This window comes from Maniola jurtina, chromosome 19 (genome assembly GCF_905333055.1).
Source record: "Maniola jurtina chromosome 19, ilManJurt1.1, whole genome shotgun sequence".
Classification (NCBI taxonomy): domain Eukaryota; kingdom Metazoa; phylum Arthropoda; class Insecta; order Lepidoptera; family Nymphalidae; genus Maniola; species Maniola jurtina.
In genome coordinates, this window is record NC_060047.1 from 5003429 (window position 1) to 5027447 (window position 24019).

General features: G+C 37.3%; 1 protein-coding gene across 5 annotated transcripts in view; it reads right to left on the reverse strand.

Annotated features, from left to right (window-relative positions):
• Positions 1–24019, reverse strand: part of LOC123875174 (homeobox protein prospero) — a 147834-nt gene that overhangs the window by 36316 nt on the left and 87499 nt on the right. For 3 of the 5 annotated variants that reach the window (XM_045920858.1, XM_045920859.1, XM_045920857.1), the window contains one exon: positions 833–3374. In XM_045920858.1, the coding sequence (XP_045776814.1) occupies positions 833–3298 (2466 nt within the window). In that variant the 5' untranslated portion in view covers positions 3299–3374. Of the gene's footprint in view, positions 1–808; positions 3375–24019 lie in introns of those variants that run through there. The other 2 variants (XM_045920860.1, XM_045920862.1) reach the window with 2 other exon arrangements.

A 24019-nucleotide genomic window follows, 5' to 3' on the forward strand; every position in this document is an offset into this window, starting at 1 on the left:
AGTGGTATTAAAGCTTGTTTTGTTTTTAAAATAAGAATAAAGGTGTGGACACACTAGGTAGGCATATAGGTATACCTACTTAGGTATGCTATGCTACGAATAACGAAACGCCATGTTAACGATGTGCTTATTTTTTATGCTGAATATAGACGCGTTAAGTTAACGAATTCTGACTATGCAGATTTTTTTTTTGGATACTTAAAAATTTGATATATGGAGCAAATGTGACAATTAATTTTATAGAAAAGTAAACCCTTTTTTTACTTGTTTATAAAATGCGTTCTTTTGTTATAGCTATAAGATTCAAACTAACCTAAAGATATTCTGTACATATAGGTACGATAAAGAGTTATAAGGTAGCGTTTAATTAAGTTTACGGTTATTTCCTTCATGTATCTATAGATCGACAGACAAGTATAGTAAAGCGTAGAAACCGCAACACTTGTGGGGTTTCAAGAGTCGTATAATATCTAGCACTGGGTAGGAAGTAGGTGGGGCAGTCGTAAGGTTAAACATTACAGAAATAAGATATCTGTGGGTGATTGCGTGTACGGCTTGAGCGTTGAGAACTAAGTACTTACCTATATGATATTACGTAGGTTTTACTTAAGTACACATGCATCTAATTAGTGTTTTCAAAAGTACTTTTGAGTCGATGTTAGCTACTCTGTACAAAGTTGGTGTCGAACTAAAGGGAATGAACTCCCTTGAGGTTAACATTTCTGCATGTTGGTAATAACTTAGCGCAGATTCAATTTGTAACTTCAACGTTTACCTACTGTGTATCGAGTAGTGATATTTGCCTAAATTATGTTCTATTTAAAAAGGATATAGTAGGCTGAATTCCGTCGTAAGGCAGGTCAGTGGAGTTGCAGTCGGAGTGCGGGTCCTGCACGTCCATGTGGTGCGGGTGGTGCGGGCCGGCGGCGTGGTGCGGCACGTGCGGGTGGTGCGGCCGCAGGTAGTCCGGCGAGCCGTGGTGCGCCAGCAGCACGGGGTGCAGCATCGCGGGCGCGTTCGGTAGCGGCGGCGAGTCCCGCTCGGGCGCTGGTGGAGACCGCGCCAAGCCTCCACCGGCTCCGAAAAATGGCGAGTACGGCGAGAACACTTGGCTCTCGTGCAGCGAGGGGTTGGCTATCGCCACGCTCGTGGGCAGGTTCAGGCCGCTGGGAAACGAGCGCGGCGACGGCGACTCCGGGAACTTGCTCTCCGGCGAGTGTCCCACTCCCTCGCCCAGGATCCTGCTCACGGTCCGCGGGGTGATGCGCGTGTCGGTCACCTTGTGCCGCTTCTTCTTAGGCGTCACGACCAGGCTCAAGGGTTCGCTCGGGTCGGGGTTCTGTTCTCGGTCGTAGTGACCGTTCATCGGGCCGAAGTGCGGCTGCATCGGTTTCGGCGGCGCCTGGAACATGCCTGCGGGAGGCCGCATGTGAGCGCCGTGGCCGGCTCCGCCCGCCTCGTGGTGCAGCGGGAACGCCGCACCACCCGGCGCACGGGGGCCGTTCATGTGGTTCATAAACATCGGGTTATTTGTCATAAACGGGACGCCGTTCGGCGCACCCGGGTGATGGACGGGTGGGTTACCTGACATTTGCCCGGAAGGCCGATCGGGCACTTTCGGCGTCGTCGGCTGGTCCAGTAGTCGAGTTGCTCTCATCAGATCCTTGTTGAATTGTTCCGCCGCCGCCGCTGCCGCTTCGGATTGCTTTCCCAATATACGACGCTGGTGTACAAATCGGGTGACAATCGAGTCGATTAGACTCGCCAGCGAAGCTGTGATCTCACTTTTTAGAACTTCGGCTAGTCCTTCTAGATCGGCTCCTGATACAGGACCCACTGAACCGGAATTGCTCCGTATTGCATCCAAGCGTTCTGCTAGTTCTGAGGATAGCGGAGGCTTAGGAGTTGGACCTAATTGTCTATGTTGTGGTGAATGCTGGTTTGATTGTGGCCTTTGTTGTTGATTGTTTTGTTGTTGTTCATTAGCTTCTTTCATTCTAGCTTCTTGTTCTAAAAAAAGCTTTTGACTTACATTAAGGTACATGGCGGCAGCGTTATTGAGGTGTTGATGAGTATGTGGTGGATGCATGTGATCACCTGTCGGCAGATGAGGCATTAGCGGCAAACTCCCATTGAAACCAGGCGGAAGGTGACCGTGAGCTGCAGAGTGAGCTTGTTGTATTTTTGCAGTCATCATCTTGCTCATAACTTGTGATAGTAAATTTGGAGCTACACTATTAGGTATCGACGGTGGTGCTTCTTTGGCGGGTGAAGACGGCTCCAATTTGGGCACAGGATCTTCGATTTGTTCTACATCACTAGAAGCACCATCATTGTCCACCGTCTCCGACTCCTGGCCCATTCTATTGCACAATTGCAAGTATTTTTCTTGCATTTCCGCAAGCTGTTCTTGCATAGTTCTTAATTGTGATTTTAAAGCATTTTTCTCTACTAACTTTTGTTGAATGGGTGGTCGCTCACCATCATCCTCCGAATCGTCCGAAACCGTTTGTCCACTGCTGGCATGGCTGGTGCCATAGCGCTCCGCGGCACCGTCGTGTTGCTGCGGGTGATACAGTTTCCGTTTCTTACAGCCGTTCACTTGTGGTTGTTGGGGAGCAGGACTAGCACGCATTGTTGACACTATATTTTCTACACGAGCACGTTTAACGTCCAGAGGTCGCGGCGAAGAGCGTTGAGCGTCACTGTCGCGATCCTCAGGCTCCGACTTGGGAGCCAGAAGCGGTTCACTGGGTGGAGGCGCCGGTGGCGGCGAGGTTCGGGAATCACCGGTACTGTCGAGGTTCAACAGAGCCTCGTCGAGGTCGGCCCGAGAATCACGCGAAACTGGCCGCTCGGGTGACCTCTTTTCTTCTTTTGGTTCATCATTATTATTATTAGCAAGCACGTTGTTGTTGTCCGGAGACAGTCTCATCAGCCCCTTCTTCTGGCTCTGGAGGATGTCGCGCAGCACGCGGTCGCGCAGCATGTCGCCGCCGCTGGCGTCGTCGCTGGCATCTTCCTGCCGGGGCGCGCGGCCGAGTAATTCATTCAGCATCTCAGCCGGTGCGTAGCAAGGACCGAAGAGTCCGAAGTGTTGGCGGCCCTCGAAGATGGCGCCGTAAAGTCCGCCACTCATGTGTGCGGCGCGCGCGGGCGCGAGTCCGTTCGTCGCGAGAGTCGAATAAGAATTGCGCGGCTCACCGGCGTCCACGCGCTGTCTGACGCGTTTCTGTTTCTTCAGTAGTTTATCCGAGTAGGGCGCGTGTGAGTCGGCCTCCTCCTCCGATGACATCATAGGCTAGGCGGGCCCCAATTGGCCGGACGGGCGGCGGGCTGGGCCCCACCGCGCTACTCGAGGCGCATCGCCCGTTCTGGAACAGAGAGGGGAGCGCTCAGCGCACCTGCTCGTGCGACGTGCGGCGCGCGTCTAGCGCCAGCGCCTTGCACGCTGCACGCTGCACGCCGGCCAAGCGCTTACTTACTTACATATGGCATGCACTTAAGACTACATGGGAAAAACTAATTCAATTATTGCGACAGCAACTTTCCAAAACGTCTACATATCTACAACATTATTTTCAAAACTCGGTTAAGTTTTTTGTTATTATTTTAAGTAATAGTAGGTAAGTTAGTATAAGAATATACAAAAAAGTTGTAGCTTAGTATATGAAAGTTCTTGACTTTGACGTGCTTTAACTTCGAAGCATTTTCTTGTTTCCTTAGCTTAAGATGGGTATGAAGAAATAGATGGCAAAATTGTTACCTGACTTAGTCAAAAGATACGAATACGTGCAAGGTACAAAATAGGTAACACTGAACACCTAAGAATGTTTGATTTGTTAATAGTTTGATAGGATATATTGTACTTAAAAGTGATCCCCTAAAACTGCTATCAGTTTTCATAAAGGTTCAGTTTTCAGTTAAGTACTTATAAAAAACTAAAATTGAATTCAAACTGCAATGATCAGGTAGGCACAAGCTCTCGTCCTGATTCTGCAGGTGTCTAACATAGCCTGTATGTAAACAATGAACATAAACAATATTAAATATGTAATGTAAGCGTAAGTATGTCAGAACAGAATAGGTATTTGAAAGGCAGTTACGGCAACAGCATGTGAAAATATGTGCTGCGAACACAACAAAAGGCCCAGCGTATGTATCAACCGCATTAATTTCTTTTGGAGCGTGACTCCGTATTCATGGAGGACAATGAATCTAAAAATGTCAGAAATAATTCTGTGAGACATGCGGAGTTAACACACGACTCCATTAAAACACGGCACGACATCGTTCAGTTTATTATATTCCCACTTTCAGGTGTAAAAACGAAACGTAGCTTTTTTTCAAAAGCTCGACATTAATTTGTCTTATTAATTTACTATTATTATTTGACCTCGCTTCGCTCGCGTTGAACTTTGGATATCCTTAATTAGTATTTTCTCTGTTGTAAGTCTACGCCAACGTCTACACGATTGAGCGCTCCGGTAAGCTACGAGTCAGTCAGTTTCTACGAAACTGATAACTAAGTAGGTAGATGACATCGTAGTAAAAATTAAGGCAAAGGGATATTGTTTTCTTTTCATCGTTGCCATTGAATAGAAAAAAAAATTAAAATCATTATAAGTATTAATCGTTAATAAACCATAACATAAGCCTGAAATGATAGAAAAAATTTGTTCGCTCTACATGAGAAACTTACCTAAGCTAGAACACTGGATTTCTAATAAGATTAATACCTGGATTTTAATTTTCTAGATTTACTTATGTCGTAATAAGGGTAGCTTACAACCTACTTAAGTACGTACCGTATGAATCTCACTTTCCTCTTAACTAAGTAAATATTTTTATCCTTATATTTTTCATAGTTTTTGCCCACGACTTCATCCGATCCAATTTAGGCTAAGTATTTAATTTTCTGTTATAAGTAGGTGCCTACTTAATTAATTTTTAAGGTACCTAAGTAGATCAAAATTGTGTTTCGGTGAAATCGATAGATACCTAATTGAGACAAAAGAAGTAACAAAGAAAGACACTTTTGGAAAATATTGGGTATTAGGTAGGTAAATATCTACTCACGCATTTATCAGTGCTGTTTAAAAAAATACTAATTCTGGTTTCCGTTATTCTAGGCTTTAAAACCTAATTTATTATTCATATTCGTTTTAAATTCATAAAATCCCATAAGAATTTTTTGAGTTAATTCATAACCATCCTATTATTTCTTTGCCTCCAAAAAATGCCTGTCTATTTTGTTGACTTTTCTGCTGCTTATTTAATGAAAGCTGTGCATTTTTTCGTGCAGAATTTTAAGGTAAGTGGTTTATATGCCAGCTCGTACCTACTCCTACATACAAACACGAATTGACTCTTAAGACTTCTAACGTAATGATTTTATTTTTATGCTAATTATAAACGTTCGCTCTGCCTGCGCTTATATTCCCTAAGGTAATATTATAAGCTAATTCAATTCACTGAATAAAAAGCAAAAGTAGGTTACAAGATAATAATTAAGTATGGCTACGGTATTAAGTACTTTATTGAGAAATACCTACTGGGCAAGTCTAAAACTAAGAGTCAAGTAAAAATGGAGAGTAAGCCGTTCTTTGTAAATGTGAATATGACAGTTTATGGTAAAAAATATCAAGGTCTCAAGGGAATTTGAATTATGTAATTGAAAGTATCCTTATGATAAAATAACAGGTACGACTATAATAATGATGGTCATTCCAGGAAAGAAGTTAGACGGAAAATGTAATGAAACCAATCCTTGTTCATAAGGAAAAGCTGAAAATGATGACTAATGACTTTCAGGACCTAAAATATAAAATCTGACTCAAACAGCATGAGAATTACCTAAGCAGTGGACATAACACATTTTTTTGCGCTTAGCTAAAGAAAACGGTATATAAACATTAGGTTATACTTATACATAGGTATATCTATCATATCTACATGATATATTTAGCTATACCTACAGTATTTTTATTAGAGTTAGGTATGGTACGTTGCGAGATCCCAAAGGACTATTCTTGTACGCACTACTTAGCTTTAACACAAGCTTTACGATTAGATAAGGGTGAATATTAGAAGTGTTTAGTTTTAGGTAATTACTAATCTATTAATGAGGAAAGGTTTGTCCGGTTTTATAATTTAATTTCGGCACTGAACGTACATTGGAGCCGAGTCTCGGCCGCGTCTCTAGCAACATCCGGCGATTTGCGAACAATGAGATGCTATCAATAGCGGATGACTTCCGATGGTGACCGGCTTGCGACCGTCACGGTGGCTGCGGCCCGCGTTTAGCGACAATTGAACACCTCTGAACTTTAGGTATGCCAATACGCTATTTTGTTTACTAAGAACTAGCTTTCACCAGAACTTTGTTTTAGTGTTTTTCCTAAAAAACACTGAAACGAAGTTTTGAAGTACGGAACCCTAGTAGAAAATAGGAATCCTTATAGGATCACTTCGTTGTCTGTCTGTCTGTCAAGAAACCTACAGGTAGTAGACCTAGAATCATGAAATTTGGAAGGTACAGATAGGTCTTAACACAAGGGGAAAAATCCGAAATTGCAATTCCGATTGAAATCCGAATTTGGAAGCCTAAGCTATCAGAAACTGGTAAATAAACAGATAGACTTTATAATGCACACACTTAGAGAACCTACAAGAGATAAAGAGACTGTGCAGTACAGAAGGGTACAAAGGCGGTCTTATTGCTAAATCAATCTTTCACAGACAACCTTTGGAGAAAGGACTTCGTAACATCCACGTAGTACTCGTAAGTAGCTGCTGGAAAAAAAGCGACTAAAGGCCCGTTCACACATGGGAGTCCGTTTTACTGGTACGTTTTTAACGGATGCGTCATAAATTTATGCTGTGTTCACACATAGGCACCGTATAACGTTCAACGGATCCGTCATTACTGGATGCGATGTGTGAACAGAAAACTCGCAGTATACCGACGCTATTCTACAAGGATGGATCTATCCGTTAAAATTCTACGTATCCGTATATTTCCCTTCCGTTCGTCCAGTATTCGATGACAAAACGGAATGTAATTTTTTTACGGAACGATATTTTTTACTGTATACAGAATACTGTGCCATGTGTGAAGTCGCTCATACAACTACATACGCCATCAACGAAAAAAAAACGTACACGATAAAACGGAACAGTAAAACGGAGACATGTGTGAACCGGCCGTAACCTGTCGATAGAGTGAGTGATAGGCCAGTGATAAAGATATTTAAAACCCGCTAGATAATCTTGTGACAGGGATGTGTATGTATGTAAATGATAGTTATAAATTATTTATTGAATAAAAGGCTTCACCTGTTAATATAGTATTTGTACGAGTGTTTCGAAATTCGTTACAGATAATAACGAAAACCGAACAATAGTATTACAGTCAAGGTCCCCACCCCTCGTTGAATATTAAAAAAACTTGTGTATCGTAATGCCATCGAGCACACGGAACAATTTCGATAATTACCGACATGAATAAGCAATGTACTGTCAAACTGTGACCAGGATAGCCAGAGACTTTGAGCGGGTCTTTTAGACCTTACGACATAATAACTCATGGTTTCGTCGTAGAATCCCTCTAAAATAGCGTTATATACCCATAGCAGTCATAATGATCATGATTGGGTTGGTCTTTTAGACCTTACGACATAATAACTCATGGTTTCGTCGTAGAATCCCTCTAAAATAGCGTTATATACCCATAGCAGTCATAATGATCATGATTGGGTTGGTCTTTTAGACCTTACGACATAATAACTCATGGTTTCGTCGTAGAATCCCTCTAAAATAGCGTTATATACCCATAGCAGTCATAATGATCATGATTGGGTTGGTCTTTTAGAATCCGTGATTACATACCTTCATCATTATCTCAACGCATCGCCAACCCTGTACTAGGGTCTTTTAGAATGAGAGTGGGTTAGGCCATAGTCTACCATGCTGACCAAGCGCAGATTGGCATATTCCACACATCGTTAGGAACACTATTGAGAACTCTTAGTCATGTCTTTATACCTACTAGCTATTTGAGTAAGATCTACTACTAGATATGCGCTAAGATGACAATTATATATTTATACTTTGCATATTTTTTTGGTAAAGATATTTAGGATCTTATTTAAATTCAATAGGATTAAATTTTATTTTTTGCGAAGACATGATTTCTGTTAGCCTTTTGTATCGCAAATTGTGCTTTATTAATATAAACAATAGGTATAATTTAGGTGCAATTGTCACACATTAGTAGGTACCTACTTTTATGTCGTAATATATAAAAGTCCCTACATGAACTGTGCAGGCATGTGCTCCCGACACGACCTGTTGATTTTCCATATTGCACCGTCAGGGGTGTACTCTACACCCTTGATACTTGATGAGAAATTGTCGATATTATAGATAGCTATACCTAATAACTTCATACATCACTAATCCAATTTTTTTTAATATCCTAAATGTTAATTCTTTGAGATGTGCTGGTGGACATTTACAAGGTGTCGAGGTAGTGGATGGAAAACAAATATCTTTTTTTTTTTAATTATCGCTGGGGAATGCATTTACGCATCCCTCCCCGGAAGCCAGCCAGCCAGCCAGCCGTAGACCAACCAGCCAGTAAACAAATATCTTAGATAAAAAATTAGATACCTACCTACAATAACAGTGCAAGTAATATGTTAGCACTCCTTACGCAAGGTTTTCATAATACTTACATAGGTATATTTTGTTCTTAATTTTCATAATACGTAGTGGGTATTTTTTTCTCAATTAAATTGTCAATAAGTTACGAATAATAAACTTATCAATTTTCAATATTTGCATGCCGAAATGGCAGAATATATAATATTAGAATGAATTTTGAATTGTATTTATTTTCATACCCAAAACATTCTTTATATTTGAAATAACGACTGTTTATATTTCATAGTCATCGACAAATCACAACCCTATTTCAACCCCTGTTTAATTTGGCGTGACCCGACATCTAATTTTTACGGAAATGTTTCTTTTCCGCCTGTACACGATTCCCATGGTTGGAATTAAAATAGTAATTAGAAAAATACCTATTTTATGTTGGTGCGAATATGGTTACTACAAAATATTTAGGAATTTCGAGTGTCTCGAGTGAGTGAGTATTAGGGCTTCGAGTGGCCAAAAGTGAGAGACCACCCCTTTGGTTAAAGCACAGAGTCTCACAGCGGGTAACAAAGAGAGGCTAGCTCGCTAAATACGGTAAATACGTACGGCTAAATACGCTCGCTACGTGATCTTATAAGGAGATCCATAGCGACCAGGACAACCGACAAAGCTCAAGGAATTGAGAAGATATAATTTACAAGTGTAAATTAAAAATTTATAACACCCCCGACGATCCAAAGTATCTGAGTTTTCCAAAACATCATTTTCAAATAAATAATTATGTATTTAGGCAACGTCCATCTTGACAGCTTGACATTTGTCAATTGACATAATATTATGAACCTAACGGTTATGTAACCTTCTTTTATACAAGAAAACTAGAAAAGAGCTGATAACTCTTAAACGGCTGCACCAATTTTTTTGGATTATAGCTAAGAACACTCTCGATCAAGCCACCTTTCAAACAAAAAAAAGTAAATTAAAATCGGTTCATTCGTTTAGGCGCTACGATGCCACAGACAGATACACAGATACACAGACACACAGATACACAGATACACACGTCAAACTTATAACTCCCCTCTTTTTGGGTCGGGGGTTAATAAAATAACAATGAACGCCAATACAAAGCTTGAAGAACCGATACCTAAAATCCTAAGATGCTGGACTGGCGACATGGTGCTGGAATGGTAAAGTGGTGATAATAAAAAAAAGAATACCGGCTGAGTTTGTTGTGGGCTCTTCTCAGACTTGGGCGCGTTTGGAACCCTCGTAGCTTTAGTTTTAAGTTAACGTAATTAATTATCACCACTACATCATTGTTTGACAATCAGAAAGTGTACAATAGTACCCAATTTGAATGAAGGACTTTAACTTTGACTTTGACTTTGTGTCGTGCAACTCACCCACTAGGCTAACGAACGATTTTGAACGAATTGCAGGAAGCCGCTTGTACTGCAAGCGCCAGAAACTGTCTACTGTGGAAGAAGTCTTTGTCAAACTGCAAACTGTGCAAACTGGACGTCTATCGGTTCCAACAACGACGATATTGATATGATATTTTAACCGCTAAATGAGTCGTATTGGGTCATTTGTGTACATAAAGCTTATCATATTAAAAAAAAAGAGTATTAACCATGTTAAATGACTATTTAATATTTAAGGGGAATATTTCCCGTTTCCTCTCCAACTAAGCGTCAGGTTTGTGCTAGGAGTAGGTACGACAATAGTGCAACGGGCGGGGTTTGAACCGTCGACCTTTCGGTTTTCAGTCCACTCCTTTACCGGTTGAGCTATTGAGGCTCTGGAATAATGTTTTTCTGCCTAATATTCCAGTGAAATAATAATATGGGAAGGACTGTCATTATTTTAAATCTTCTGCGTAGCGCGTTAGGCAATTGTAGTCAAAGTCAAAAAGCCAATACATAATAAATAATTACAATATTCCTACAATTTCTCACAATTAGGTAGACTGGAAAGTTCTTTTAACTCCGAGATTTTCCTTAGCAACAACAAGGAAATATTGTCATTTTCCTCAAAATTAGCTTCAGGGAAAATAATAGTTATCCATTGTCTACTAATATAATCTGCAAATATTAAATTATTACTTATAAATGTGGTTAAATAATTTATTGACTAATAAAATAAATAAATAAATAAATAAATAAATAAATAAATAAATAAACTTTTATTTCAGGCCCATAATTGTGTTAGTATGACAAATAACTTAAACTATGTTAGTAGGTACTTATTTCTAGCTTAACAACTAATTCTATAACTAAAAACTATAACTAGAAAGCCCGAGAGAGCCTCGGGCTTTAAAATGCGTAAATGGGCTATAAAATGTGTAATTGAAACGTCCAATCTTAGACTTTATACCTACGTAAAGAATTTTTACAGAATAGGAATTCCAGCCTTTTTGTACCTACATTTTAAGTTTTCATTTTTTGTAATCTGTCCTTTGTTTTGTAGTGCGATAAAGTATAAGTATACATACGTCATATATACATACATACCAGTTATATATATTTTCGCTATGATATAATTTACTTCCTTTTATTAAGCTATAACTATAGAAAAAACTTTCTAGTTTAACGCCGGGACTTCGAAGCCCAAACAGTCATTGAACTTTTAATGTTGTAATCGCGCTATAAAATAATAAGACTTCGATGGTATCGTGTGGCATATGGCACCGCACGGTCATTTCTACCCCAGGACAGTGTAGGAATGCGTGGGAATGCTTTCCACCTTCGCAATTACCTTTGCATTTATTTATTGTTCTTTACCGGTGACTTATGGTCAGTTGGACCATATGGCCGCGTTCGGGGGGGTTGGTAATAAGACAATTAGTCCACAGGTGTGTGATATTCGCAGTCTAGTTGATTAAGGGAAGGGGTTACTTGGGTTGTGAATTATTTTTATACGAAAGTGAAGGTGTACCTCCTTTTAGGTTTCATCTAACTAGGCATATAAAAGGAAAAAAAGAATACCCGGCTGTGTTTGTAGTGGGCTCTTCTCAGACTTGGGCGCGTTTGGAACCCTCGTAGCTTTAGTTTTAAGTAACTATATCGTACAAGTTTAACAATTTCGACCATCAAAAGGAGTGCAATTGTACCTACTTTGAATAAATGATTTTGAATTTGACTTTGACTTTGACTTTGAAATGCTGACTGACTAACTAACTTACTGTTCTATCAACGCGCAGCTCAAAGTAATTGTTGGATCGGGCGGAATGGCATGCAGTTGTCTATTATTACGTAGACATAGTAGATAAAAAAAATAGCCGATTGCGGAACCCTCGGTGCGCGAGTCTGACTCGCACTTGGTCAGTTTTTTTAATTGTGAGGCATCTTCGAGCGCGGAAATGTACCAACTAGCTTTTTGCCGTGATAAGTAATAATTTAGTCATGCAGTTCGGAGCTACGAAACTAAAATTGTATTCGTGTATTTAAAAATTTAAATGGTTTCCTATGTAACGATAACGTGCATACGAACATGCATGTCAGATGGTCATCATATCGCGTGATGTCCACCATTCTCAACATTTTATAATATCTAATCATGATTTCTTTTTTAAATATTCTTGAAAACTAACATACATTTTTATTATTATATTGTAAAATATGCGACTACTTATGCGAAGATTAGATAATTTAATTCGTATGAGTTTAGATTTTTTTTAAATCCCATGCGAACTTTTTGATTTTCCGGCATATCTTTTACACTGCAGACCATACGTTTGCATTTTTAATCATTTGTATAATTACTTGTTTGTATTGTGAATGGTTAAGGGTACCTAACCCAAAATGTTTCTGCGCACGAGCGAAGCGAGTTACACCCTCTGTTAATAGACAAACCACATTATTTATTTTTCGGATATGAGATGAAGCATGAGTTTGTGTATTGCGCGTGCTACCCTATAGACACATCTCTCACTCCTCTCACCAGAGATTGCCTGGCGGAGATTGCTATTAACAATAAGGTCGCCTTTGCATACATTATGTTAGCTATTAGTTCCTGCGTGGTTTTCCTGTTTTGTGTGCAATAAAGACTTTCTATCTACTTATAGAATTATATATTAGCTTGTTTTAAAATATTAATTGGCATTATTGTGGTGACATATTTATATTGTACTTAATTAGCAACAATGTACTAATTTTCCAAATTCAGCAGGTAAATGTCCCAATAGTACCTGATGTTTATACGTATTATGTAAGTTTTCCTGTAATACTGGTTTAGGTATCTATTTATCGATGACCGATTTTCTATACAAAAACCGACAAACCTCAAATTTATTCCTTAGATAAAAGTTATTTGACGATTGAAAAATCAGCCCTTAGTTGATAGATAAAATTATTTTTATACAGTCTACACTCTATGTGTTTTATCAACCAGTGATAGCTCAGTTAGTATCGACCTCCTAGTCAGGAGGTCTGTGGTTCGATGTCAGGCCCACATTTTCAGAGTTAGGGTTTTTCCTTTTGAGGTAAGGAACCCTAAAAATCAAACGGGCAGCGGTTTCTCGCTTGAAATGCATAGAAAGCCTTGTTTCTGTGTTTTCTTCGGTATTGGGTACTTTCGAACAGTGTTTGCGCTATGGTCCTAAATAAAAAACATTTCATTTATTTATTCAAATTTTTAATCCATACAGACGAAGTCGCGGGCGTCATCTAGATGATATCACAGTGAATAGCGATATTTAAAGATAGTAAAAAAGAACAATTGTGTCCAGCAAAGGGTGAAGCGGCAATCAGTATGCATAAGTTATGATTTGGATGGCGTGTCTCCTACGCCATTATGGCCTTCTATGAAAAAGGACATTTCCCTTATCGGCGGGTATCACGAAAATAAAAACTGGCGATAAGATCGAAGCGTGTGGCGACTTTAATCGATATCGATAAATGCAGTTGTCTAGTGCGGTACCTATACGACACTCGCGATGGAAATTGTTTTATTACTTGGATATTTGTCTTCCGATTTCGTGCTACGTAACAATTTAATAACACTTCCTAGTAAATAATTTACGTGAAACTGAAATTGGTGAAATATAAAAATAAAAGCTTGCTTTTTGAAAACATTACTTGATACGTGGAACTTTTTCCTTGTGGACTTAGGTTTTTCAAAATCTCGTAGGAGCGTTGCGATTTTCCGGGATAAACATGTACATCTTAAGAACTGGTTAAACGGATGGGCCGCGAATAAGTAGCAGACAGAAGTATATACTTTCCTATTAATTATGATATTAGTATGGGTTTTATGCCTAGAGACACTATTTTTGAGAATCTGGTTTTTGGAATATACTTTTTTAAGCACATATGAAATAAAATAGCTAAGTTTGTGACGAATATTATTATGGTATATATAATTGAAAATAATATGATCTAGTGTAATAATACTCTTATTGGTATATTAAATATAACAATAATTAGCTTTTTTACTGAAATTGTTGTACATACAACCTTCGTGATACAGTATCTAGATTCTAGATATAGGATGTTAGAAATATGGCATTAAAAAAAATTACCAGGCGAAAAAAAAGATGGCACAGGGTAAAAATTTATCGACACCCGCACACCCCATCGCTGCATGGAAGACAGGCACTTATTAGTCATTATCTACCGGCAGTATCGCAGTGACATATGGCCAATATTGCACGACCTTATCTCCGATGCGAGAGACACGCCATCTACTGCCTTAATTAGTCTTTGACATAGAATTCTTAACTTATTTTGAAAATGATGGTATTGTGTTTTGTATTCTAACTGGCTCATTCCCACGACGAACGCGCCAATTTAGGTTCTTCGAGGGCCAGCTTGGAATGTTCCAGGAAGATTTCAATTTCAATATTTTTAACCCCCAACCCAAAAAGAGGGGTGTTATAAGTATGACGTGTGTATCTGTGTATCTGTCTGTGGCATCGTAGCTCCTAAACTAATAGACCGATTTTAATTTAGTTTTTTGTTTGAAAGGTGGCGCTTGATCGAGTGTGTTGAAGCTATAATCCAATAAAATCGGTTCAGCCGTTTGAAAGTTATCAGCTATTTTCTAGTTATTACTGTAACCTTCACTTGTCAAGGGTATTATAAATTTTTAATTTACACTTGTAATTATTATTAATCGATGGATCAATAATTAATTTAGAGCTCAATCCGTCAATTCGAAAACTAGGTTCATATTCCGAATTTGACATACTTTTAACATACTATATAGGTAGGTACTTATTATCATGCGCGAAATAGAAAACATATTATTTAAAGTATGCAAGTCTGCCTTTGCAGAAATGCAAAGGGCGATACTAAGGACACAATAGAAGATAATCACAGCCTTATATATTCTAGTATAAGACAAAGAATATTTAAGCATCTTTTTGGCTATTGTTTGCGTCCCACAAGAGGTTCTTTGGTACGAAAAATTCTTTTTTGTTAGTAACAGAATATACAAAGAGTTAAAGAGAGCTATGAAATAATTAAACTGGTATAAAGCGAATACTTGTTTCGGAATTGTTGTGTTCTATTTTAATTTTTCCTTTTTTGCGGAGTCGTAAGATGTTATTGAAAATATTAATTACTTAGATATTTTGTAAAAATTTAACTTTGGATCTTGCTTTGGATCAGAAAACATCAGTTTATTGTCAAAATGAATGGAATTAAAAAAATAGGTTCATAACAATCTGAAATCAGTTTTTCTGCAATCTACTGGTATTTTTAACCCCCGACCCAAAAAGAGGGGTGTTATAAGTTTGACGTGTGTATCTGTGTATCTGTGTATCTGTGTGTCAGTGTATCTGTGTATCTGTGTATCTGTGTATCTGTGTATCTGTGTATCTGTGTATCCGTGTTTCTGTCTGTGGCATCGTAGCGCCTAAACGAATGAACCGATTTTAATTTACTTTTTTTTGTTTGAAAGGTGGCTTGATCGAGAGTGTTCTTAGCTATAATCCAAAAAAATTGGTTCAGCCGTTTAAGAGTTATCAGCTATTTTCTAGTTTTCTTGTAGAAAAGAAGGTTAGATAACCGTTAGGTTCTTAATATTATGTCAATTGACAAATGTCAAGCTGTCAACATGGACGTTGCCTAAATACATAATTATTTATTTGAAAATGATGTTTTGGAAAACTCAAATACTTTGGATCGTCGGGGGTGTTATAAATTTTTAATTTACACTTGTTAATTACTTAATTTGAAAGAAATATTATTGTGGATGGTGTTAAAGTATATAGAGGTTTCCTATGAGAGATTGTCTTAGCAATAGGATAGGCTTTGTGCCATTTTGTGCAGTTTCTTTGTCTCTTATTTATTGTTTCTCTATTTACCTAAGTGTGTGGAATCAAGAGTTTGTATAGTATATCTAAATGTGTAAATCTAAATGTAGATGACAAATAGATGATTATTAATGATAAATATTACAAGACTGTTAACGAACCGATTCGTTATTTGCATTTGGTTGAATCTAACGCAGAGTTGGTGCTTGGTACAGCGATTCGCTGAAGTGGATGCATACACGATCCTATTTGATAAAGTATTAATTATTCACGATAGGTATGAGTAATGGTGGACAAAGTTGCGAAACGATGCCTCCTTATCGCGCATGCCGGCCTGTCCTGAACAGAAAACCGATAAACATATCGCGTTGTATTGAATACCGCCCAAGTCATGAGTGGCGACGAGTGTTGGCCAGTTTTCATATTTATTTATAGAGGCTATAACTGGCAGAGACCTCGGGGTTCATCAGCAACAAAAATAAAAGATTCAGTAAGCTTCAACACGTCAGCTTCACCACCAATATACTGTGATTTTATTTTCTCTTTAAGTTTTTCTATACGGGCGTTTTTCCCTAAAAAAATTTAAATGTACCGATTAAAAATATATACCTATCTCCAATCTACCAATGGGTAAGTGCCATAACTAGAAAGTGGGCACTGATTAATTTTTTTTTTAACATCCCATAACATTAATCAAAATCAATCAGTATTTTATTTAAGAATTTAGTAATTTGTGCCAATTATTGAATAATATATTTATATATAATATACATTAGGTATAGAATAAACTTCACCTCATTGATTCCATCGCAATGAGGCGTTGTATTAAATACATTACAAGCATTGCCAACTGGTTGTCCGGTCGGCTTTTCGACCATAGTAGCGCAAGTAGACTCGATGAAAAAGTAGGTATACAATGTCAAGGCATTTTGACTAATATTTTAAATATCTTTACCTAGTGTCTAAGGCAAAATTTGTTTAAAAAAGTCCTTATCCATAACGATAGATTCTTATTTAGTTAAGTTCTTTTAACTAGGTCACCTACCAAACCTGAATCGTAAAACTGAACAGGATTGTAAGTATGTGCTTTCTGGTTCTTTATTCATTTTAATTTTGAATTAAGTTCCTATATTAAAATAACATCTTGTGATTCCAAGTGTTAAGTTATCCCTTAACATTTTAGATTTATACTGCTAAGGGATAAGTTACAATGGTTCCAAAAATAAAATAATAATTGGAAAACCTGAAACATCATACGTCCGGATCACTTTATTGATACTTTTAGTTTTTTTTTAATATACTTAGCTCATATTTTTTAATTTTTAGAACTATAAAAGTAGGGATATTATATTTGGACCAAAGTTGTATGGTTTAGGAAATAATTAATTTGTTTTTCGAACTCTACCGTAATACTTAGCATACCTAAATACAACCTGATTAAAATAATTAGCTTAAAATACCATATTCAATAACAAATAAGTTAATTTAAGCAAATCTAATTAAAACGAGGAAGCAAACAACAATTTAGGTAACAGTATGTGGTTTTCTGTATTGATAAATACATAAAATAAAGTAATTATACCTAATAATTAAAGATTTCCTATATAATAAATAATAATTATAGATCATTAAGCCCAGGCATATTATTTATGAAATAGTTTCACTAAAATAACTTTCTCTTACTAATAAGAAAAACGCAAGTTCATGTTGTAAAACTATTCCAAACGTTAAGAATTACCTATAGTTTATAAAAGCCCTAGATAATAAAATATGACCCGTCCCCATTTCGCTCTAGTGAAATTTTTGAAAATTATTCAGCGGGCAGAGTTACCAAAAATGCTGAAACATTATGTCTTTATTATTAATCAAAAGCCCTAATGCCAATTGTCAAGAATATAATTTGAAAAACAAGTGTAAATTAAAAATTTGTAACACCCCCGACAAGTGAAGGTTACAGTAACTAGAAAAGAGCTGATAACTTTCAAACGGCTGAACCGATTTTCTTGGATTATAGCTCTAAGAACACTCTCGATCAAGCCACCTTTCAAACAAAAAAAAACTAAATTAAAATTGGTTAATTAGTTTAGGAGCTACGATGCCACAGACAGATACACAGATACACACGTCAAACTTATAACATCCCCCTTTTTGGGTCATCAGAGGATTCATACCCTCTGAGCCATTTTTGAGCAATTTTGACCCCTTATATTTTGTTAATCCCTGCATTAACTTAAAACCGTATGTATGCTACATTTAGAAAAATTTCTGTTTTATTAAATTCGAAGACAACACTTTGCAATTTATTGATAATTTTTTCTTATTGCCTAAAATACCAAAGACGATTATTGAAATGGGTTTCGTGGAAACTTCGACGCTCACTACATCAAAAGTTACTTGTTCAATTAACAAAAAGATATATATTTACTAAAGTAAAAGTCCTAAACTACTAAAATGGAGGACAAAAATCTTTGATTTGGAATTTTTTAAATTATAAAAATCCAAACAAAAAAGTTATAATTTCACAAAATTACTGATATATAAAACTGTCATTTTGGTGGATTATTTTTCTTCATTTACAAATAAAATTAAGTATTCATAAAAATAGACCATATTTGCAATATATGTATAGAGAAAAAAAGTCTTAAGTTAATTATTATTTATTTTGTTTCAGTAAAATCAGCTTGTAACACACTACAAAAACTGCGCGAACAAGGAGTACCTAATTAAACTAGAAAACTATTACTAGCCGATGCCTCGCTGAGACCGCAAATATCGTTTTTTTTTTCATGATAAATAAGTTTTTAAGTAAATGCAACGATAAACAAACTATAAAGGGTCACATGCTAAAAATAGACTCAGGGGGTATGAATCCTCTTAAAACACAAACGCTTATGCCATGGACTTAAGTCCGATAAAGTAACTGGGCATACATCTGGCTGGTGTCTTATCAAAAACAGAAACAGTGTTATTGTATTTTGAAGGAAAACATGGCTTTATCTCAATTACATTATTAGTATTTCCGTCCTTAAGTTTTTATACTCATTAGAGGGTTACAACATAATTTTACGGGTTTTAAGTCGAAGAACGACATTTTTTTTCGTTTCCTTCAGATAAGGAAATAATAGGATTGTTGTTTTTTTTGTGCGATTGTTAGCAGCGTGAGTTCCATTCTACGCGTGCGGGCAGTAGGCATGTGTGTTTGTTTGTCAATTTCTTGGTAACTGATTGGCAAATCATGGTTAACATTTGTCACGCTTCGGAATCAAATTCATATCATTAAGTTATGTTTTGGGCAACTCCTATTGAATTACTCATTACCACTTTAAAACGTTGTATTATTATCAGTGGGTAACCTTACACCCACGATGTATCTGGATATTCCATTCGTATTGATAATGTAAGGTTACTTTTAAAAATTGATTTGAATTGTCAACATTAGTTTAGATTAAAACTCTCGGATAACCTCTACGCATTGAACCTGTGTTTTTGCGTAGGTTTTGGGAGGACATTCCAATAATTCAATAAAAATATTTAAATAATACCTGCTTTTCTGAGTGACGCCAATATATGTAGTAGGTATACTTTGAGAATTATGGTTTTTTATTACTTACATTTTATATTCTAGCGTGTTACACATATGGACCTTCAATGGCTTAATGAAATGAAGAAGATAGTGGGTTCTTAATAATTTGTCGATTATCGTAACAAATATGCCGACAAACATTAAAAGTGATAGGTAGGTAATAGGTACTAGCGATTTCGTTCACGTGGATATACAGGTTTTCTAAAAATCTTCAAGGAAACTCTTCGTATACCTACCTAATCGATGCAAGCTAAGTATCTCTGTATTAAGTAGTAGATGACGCCCGAATTTCGTAGGAATTAGGTTTTATAGAAAACCAGTGTGAATTCTTTTATTTTCCGATAGACGTAGCTGTCTATCTTCGGAATACAAGCTATCTTTGTTAATTCCGTCAAAATCGGTTGAACGAATGGACCAAAAAACTAGCAGACAGACATATTTTCGTAATTATAATATTATAGTATAGGTATGGATGTTATCTCGAGATGTTAGGTACCTACTATCTATCAATGTTTATAATATAAATATGTTGCAATCTAAAATTAGAATAGTAAAATACTGAACGAGCATTCAATTGGTTGAATAGAGACATCCTCGAGTCGGAGACGGCTCGTCACAACATCTCATCCATTGGCTGTACGCGAGTTCCTTCCAGCGACTATCATCAAATTGTCTCTTCCTCCTAAACAATCCTAAGGGAACGGTCACCTAACACAACAATATAATTTGTTGGAATGTTGAAGTTCTATGGAAGCAACAGGGGTTGCTTTCAGCTATCCACAAGATACATATACAAGTGTTAAAAACGCTAGTGTATTTTTCTGTCTATCTGTCTGGTTGTTACTTTTTCATTGCCTTTCCTAAGATACAAAGATTACAAGATTACAAAGATAATTAACCTTAGTCCAAATAATTTTCAGATAAGATTTATTGCAATTTTTTGGTGAATCTAAATATATAAAAAGGAAAAGCAGATTGATAGAGTGACAGACTGACTGGTTTTGACTACTGGATGAATCGGGCTGTTTGGCATGCAGATTGCTATTATGACGTAGCCATCCGCTAAAAAAGAGTTTTTCAAAATTCAACCCCTGAGGGAGTAAAATAGGAGTTTGACAGTGTAGTCCACGGAGACGTAGGCGCGGGAATAATCTAAATAAATGATAATTGAAACGTGTGACCATTCAATTTTTTCATCGCGAACAAAATAAAAAAATACACTTTCACACTGTAAATATTATGACTTATCATTAGGATCTTTTTTTTAAGCTAACTGGGAGTTATTGTTTTTAAAATATGAGCTTCCTAAGCAAACACAAGCAAGTGCAGTGATAACAGCTTTTGTTGCAAAGATTACGATTGTTGATTTTAGATAATAAACTTTCTTCCGCCCGTAGTGCTAATCGCGCGGACTTTGCTTTCTTTAGATATTTGGATAAAAAGATTTAGTTACTTAGAGCTAATCCTGATGTTTATGAAACACTCAGAAAAACTGTGCAAAGAATCCTAAATAGTATTCCAAGTTAGTTTCAGGTATGTATTAGGTTAAATTAGGAGCCAGACGTTCTAACCACTAGGCTGTAGCTGTGATCGGAAGTCTGGGGTTCGATCCCGGGCACGCACCTCTAACTTTTCAGTTATGTGCGTTTTAAGCAATTAAATATCATTTGCTTTAACGGTGGAGGAAAACATCGTGAGGAAACTTGCATGCCTCTATGTTCTCAAAGGTGTGTGAAGTCTGCCAATCCACATTGGGCCAGCGTGGCAGACTATGGCCTAAACCCTTCTCTGAGAAGAGACCCGTGTTCAGTAGTGGGCCGGCAATGGGTTGTTCAAGTCAAGTCAAGTCATGTTTTTTTTTTTTTTAATTATATAGACTAGCGCTTGGCTGCAATCAGACCTGCTAGCAAGTGATGATGCAGCCTAAGATGGAGCGCGCGATCATGTATTAGGTTATGGGCCGTGCACGCTTCCACTGCGCCATTCTGCTAGAGGTTGGTGAACAGATTTTCACCTACAAAAATTGAAAGAATAAAACAAATCAGTGTGGCCGAGTCCCTCGCGAGCTCGCCTAGCTCCGCAAGCGGTGTGCGTGCAACTCGTACAAGATTGTTTCCTCGTTAGCCGACCAATTGAGCAGGAGTTCCGCAAGGAACGGAACCCGGCCCGGCCCTAATGGTTAAATTGATCACTCAAGTGCGCGGTGCGCGCAACGTGTGCCCCTCTCACTGCTGCACTCGTATGAAGATCATTGTTGTTACCACTGATTTTTTGTATCAATAACATGTTTACGTTACGTGGATCTGATAGATTGAGTTTCCTAGCACAGCAGTACCTACCTATCTATTGTCCCTTAAGTGCTGCTATTTCATAATTAGATTATTCCTCACTTCATAAGCAAGTAGGTATTCATAATAATTATTTAGGTGGGTTTTTCTATTTAGAGTTAGTTACAAGTTAGCCCTTGATTGCACCTGGTGGTAAGTGATGATGCAGTGCAGCTGGAGCGGGCTAACCTGGAAGTGGTATGGTAGTTTTTAGGGTTCCGTACCTCAAAAAGAAAACGAAACCCTAATAGGATCACTTTGTTGTATGTCTGTCCGTTCGGTCTGTCTATCCGTTTGTCCGTCTGTCCGTCTGTTCGTCTGTCTGTCCGTCTGTCCGTCTATCCATCTGCCGTGTCTGTCAAGAAAACCTATACTTACTAGGTACTTCCCGTTAACCTAGAATCATAAAATTTGGCAGGTAGGTAGGTTTTATAGCACAAGTAAAGAAAAAATCCGAAAACCGTGAATTTGTGAAAAAAAAATGTTTTAATTTTCAAAGTAAGATAACTATAACAAGTGGGGTATCATATGAAAGAGCTTTACCTGTACATTCTAAAACAGATTACTTATTATAACATTTGACCACCATTAGATGCCTGCTAGTGACGACGTTTTGTTAGAAGTTCCCTAAGTGCCGTGATCAGTGCTATTACTTAAGTGTTACATAGGCAGGTAACAATTTAACAAGGCTTCAGAAACATAAATAATTCCCTACACCAATTGAGGCTGCCGTCAACACCTTGTTAGGTCACACCCGCTGTCATCATTATATAATTTTAAAAGACAACTTTGAGACGGTTATATATATTTTATTTTAATGAAGGTGAATTTACATATTCCTACTAGAGGGCGTGATTAGTGATTAGCTGGGACGCTAACTATTCTGTTCACTAGTCCTTATTTTAAGCTTCACACATTCGACCTCTATCGTAACCATCCAGTTGTAAGATTTCGCCCCGCTAAAGATTACAATTATCTAAATTTTAGTAATTGCAATTGCTAGTATAGACTGATTCTAAACACGCTAAAAATTAAAAAAAAAACTGTTGATTAGATAATTCTTTTTACAAAATTATGACAAGAGGTCATAACGTCAAGACGTCACTCGCTCCATACAAACGTAGTTCCAATTTCATTTGAATATTAAGCAACCAAAGTCCATGAAATTTTGCAGACATATTCTAGAAACTAATATACGAGTATATCTATGCCTGTGGTTTTCCAGATTTCTGTTAAAATATTCGGTTTCAAAGTTACGCGGTCTTAAAAATTTACATAAAAATTTTTGAGCCGCTGTAATTTTAAAAATACATATTTTTAGAAAAATCTAAAACACCACAGGCACAGATATTAGTTTCTAGAATATGTCTGCAAAATTTCATGGACTTTGGTTTGGTTTGATATTCAAATGAAATTGGAACTACGATTGTATGGAGTAAGTGACGGAGAGAGCCCTGAACAAATCAAGAGACGTACACGATAAGTATAAGTATAAATAAACAAACAAATCTTCTGTAAGTCCAAATAAAACCAAGATTATTATCAAAACTCGCATCAGTATAACACCAGTGTGCATACGAGTCAGCTTTGTAACCATTTCACGAACCTAGACAGTTACGCAATGGTTCCGTAGGAATTCGCTTGTATTACACAAGTTGCGAATGATATCTTCAGGCCAAAAAGACTCCTGGCTAACGTCCAAAGTATACAGAAGTGCGACTGTGATCCTGGAGATGTAGGACGCATTGACTTAAAAGTTAGCGAACAAATACTAGTGCACACATGCGCGTAAAATAAGTTTTCTTACCTTTTATTTTAGGTGGTTTTCATATTTTAGTTAAAATATTTTATTTATTGTAAGCGTAGAATTTTTTAATTACTAGCGACCACCGCCAGCTTCACTCGTCGTATTCGAATCGTCTTCTCGAATTGTTATTATTAACTACATTAATTATATATATGCTTATATGTAATACTATATATTATGTTCTTGACTATATTATGAAGGTAAATTCTGTGCGAAATTTCAGCTTTGAGGCCCTACAGCTGAGTATTGCTGAGTCATTGAGTCGACATTCTTTTTATGTATTTAGATGAACCAATGAAATAAAAGTTATCCACAAGACCTCTACAACCACTTAACAATGGCTTAGTTGCTGTTAATGAGAATGATAATAACTGAAA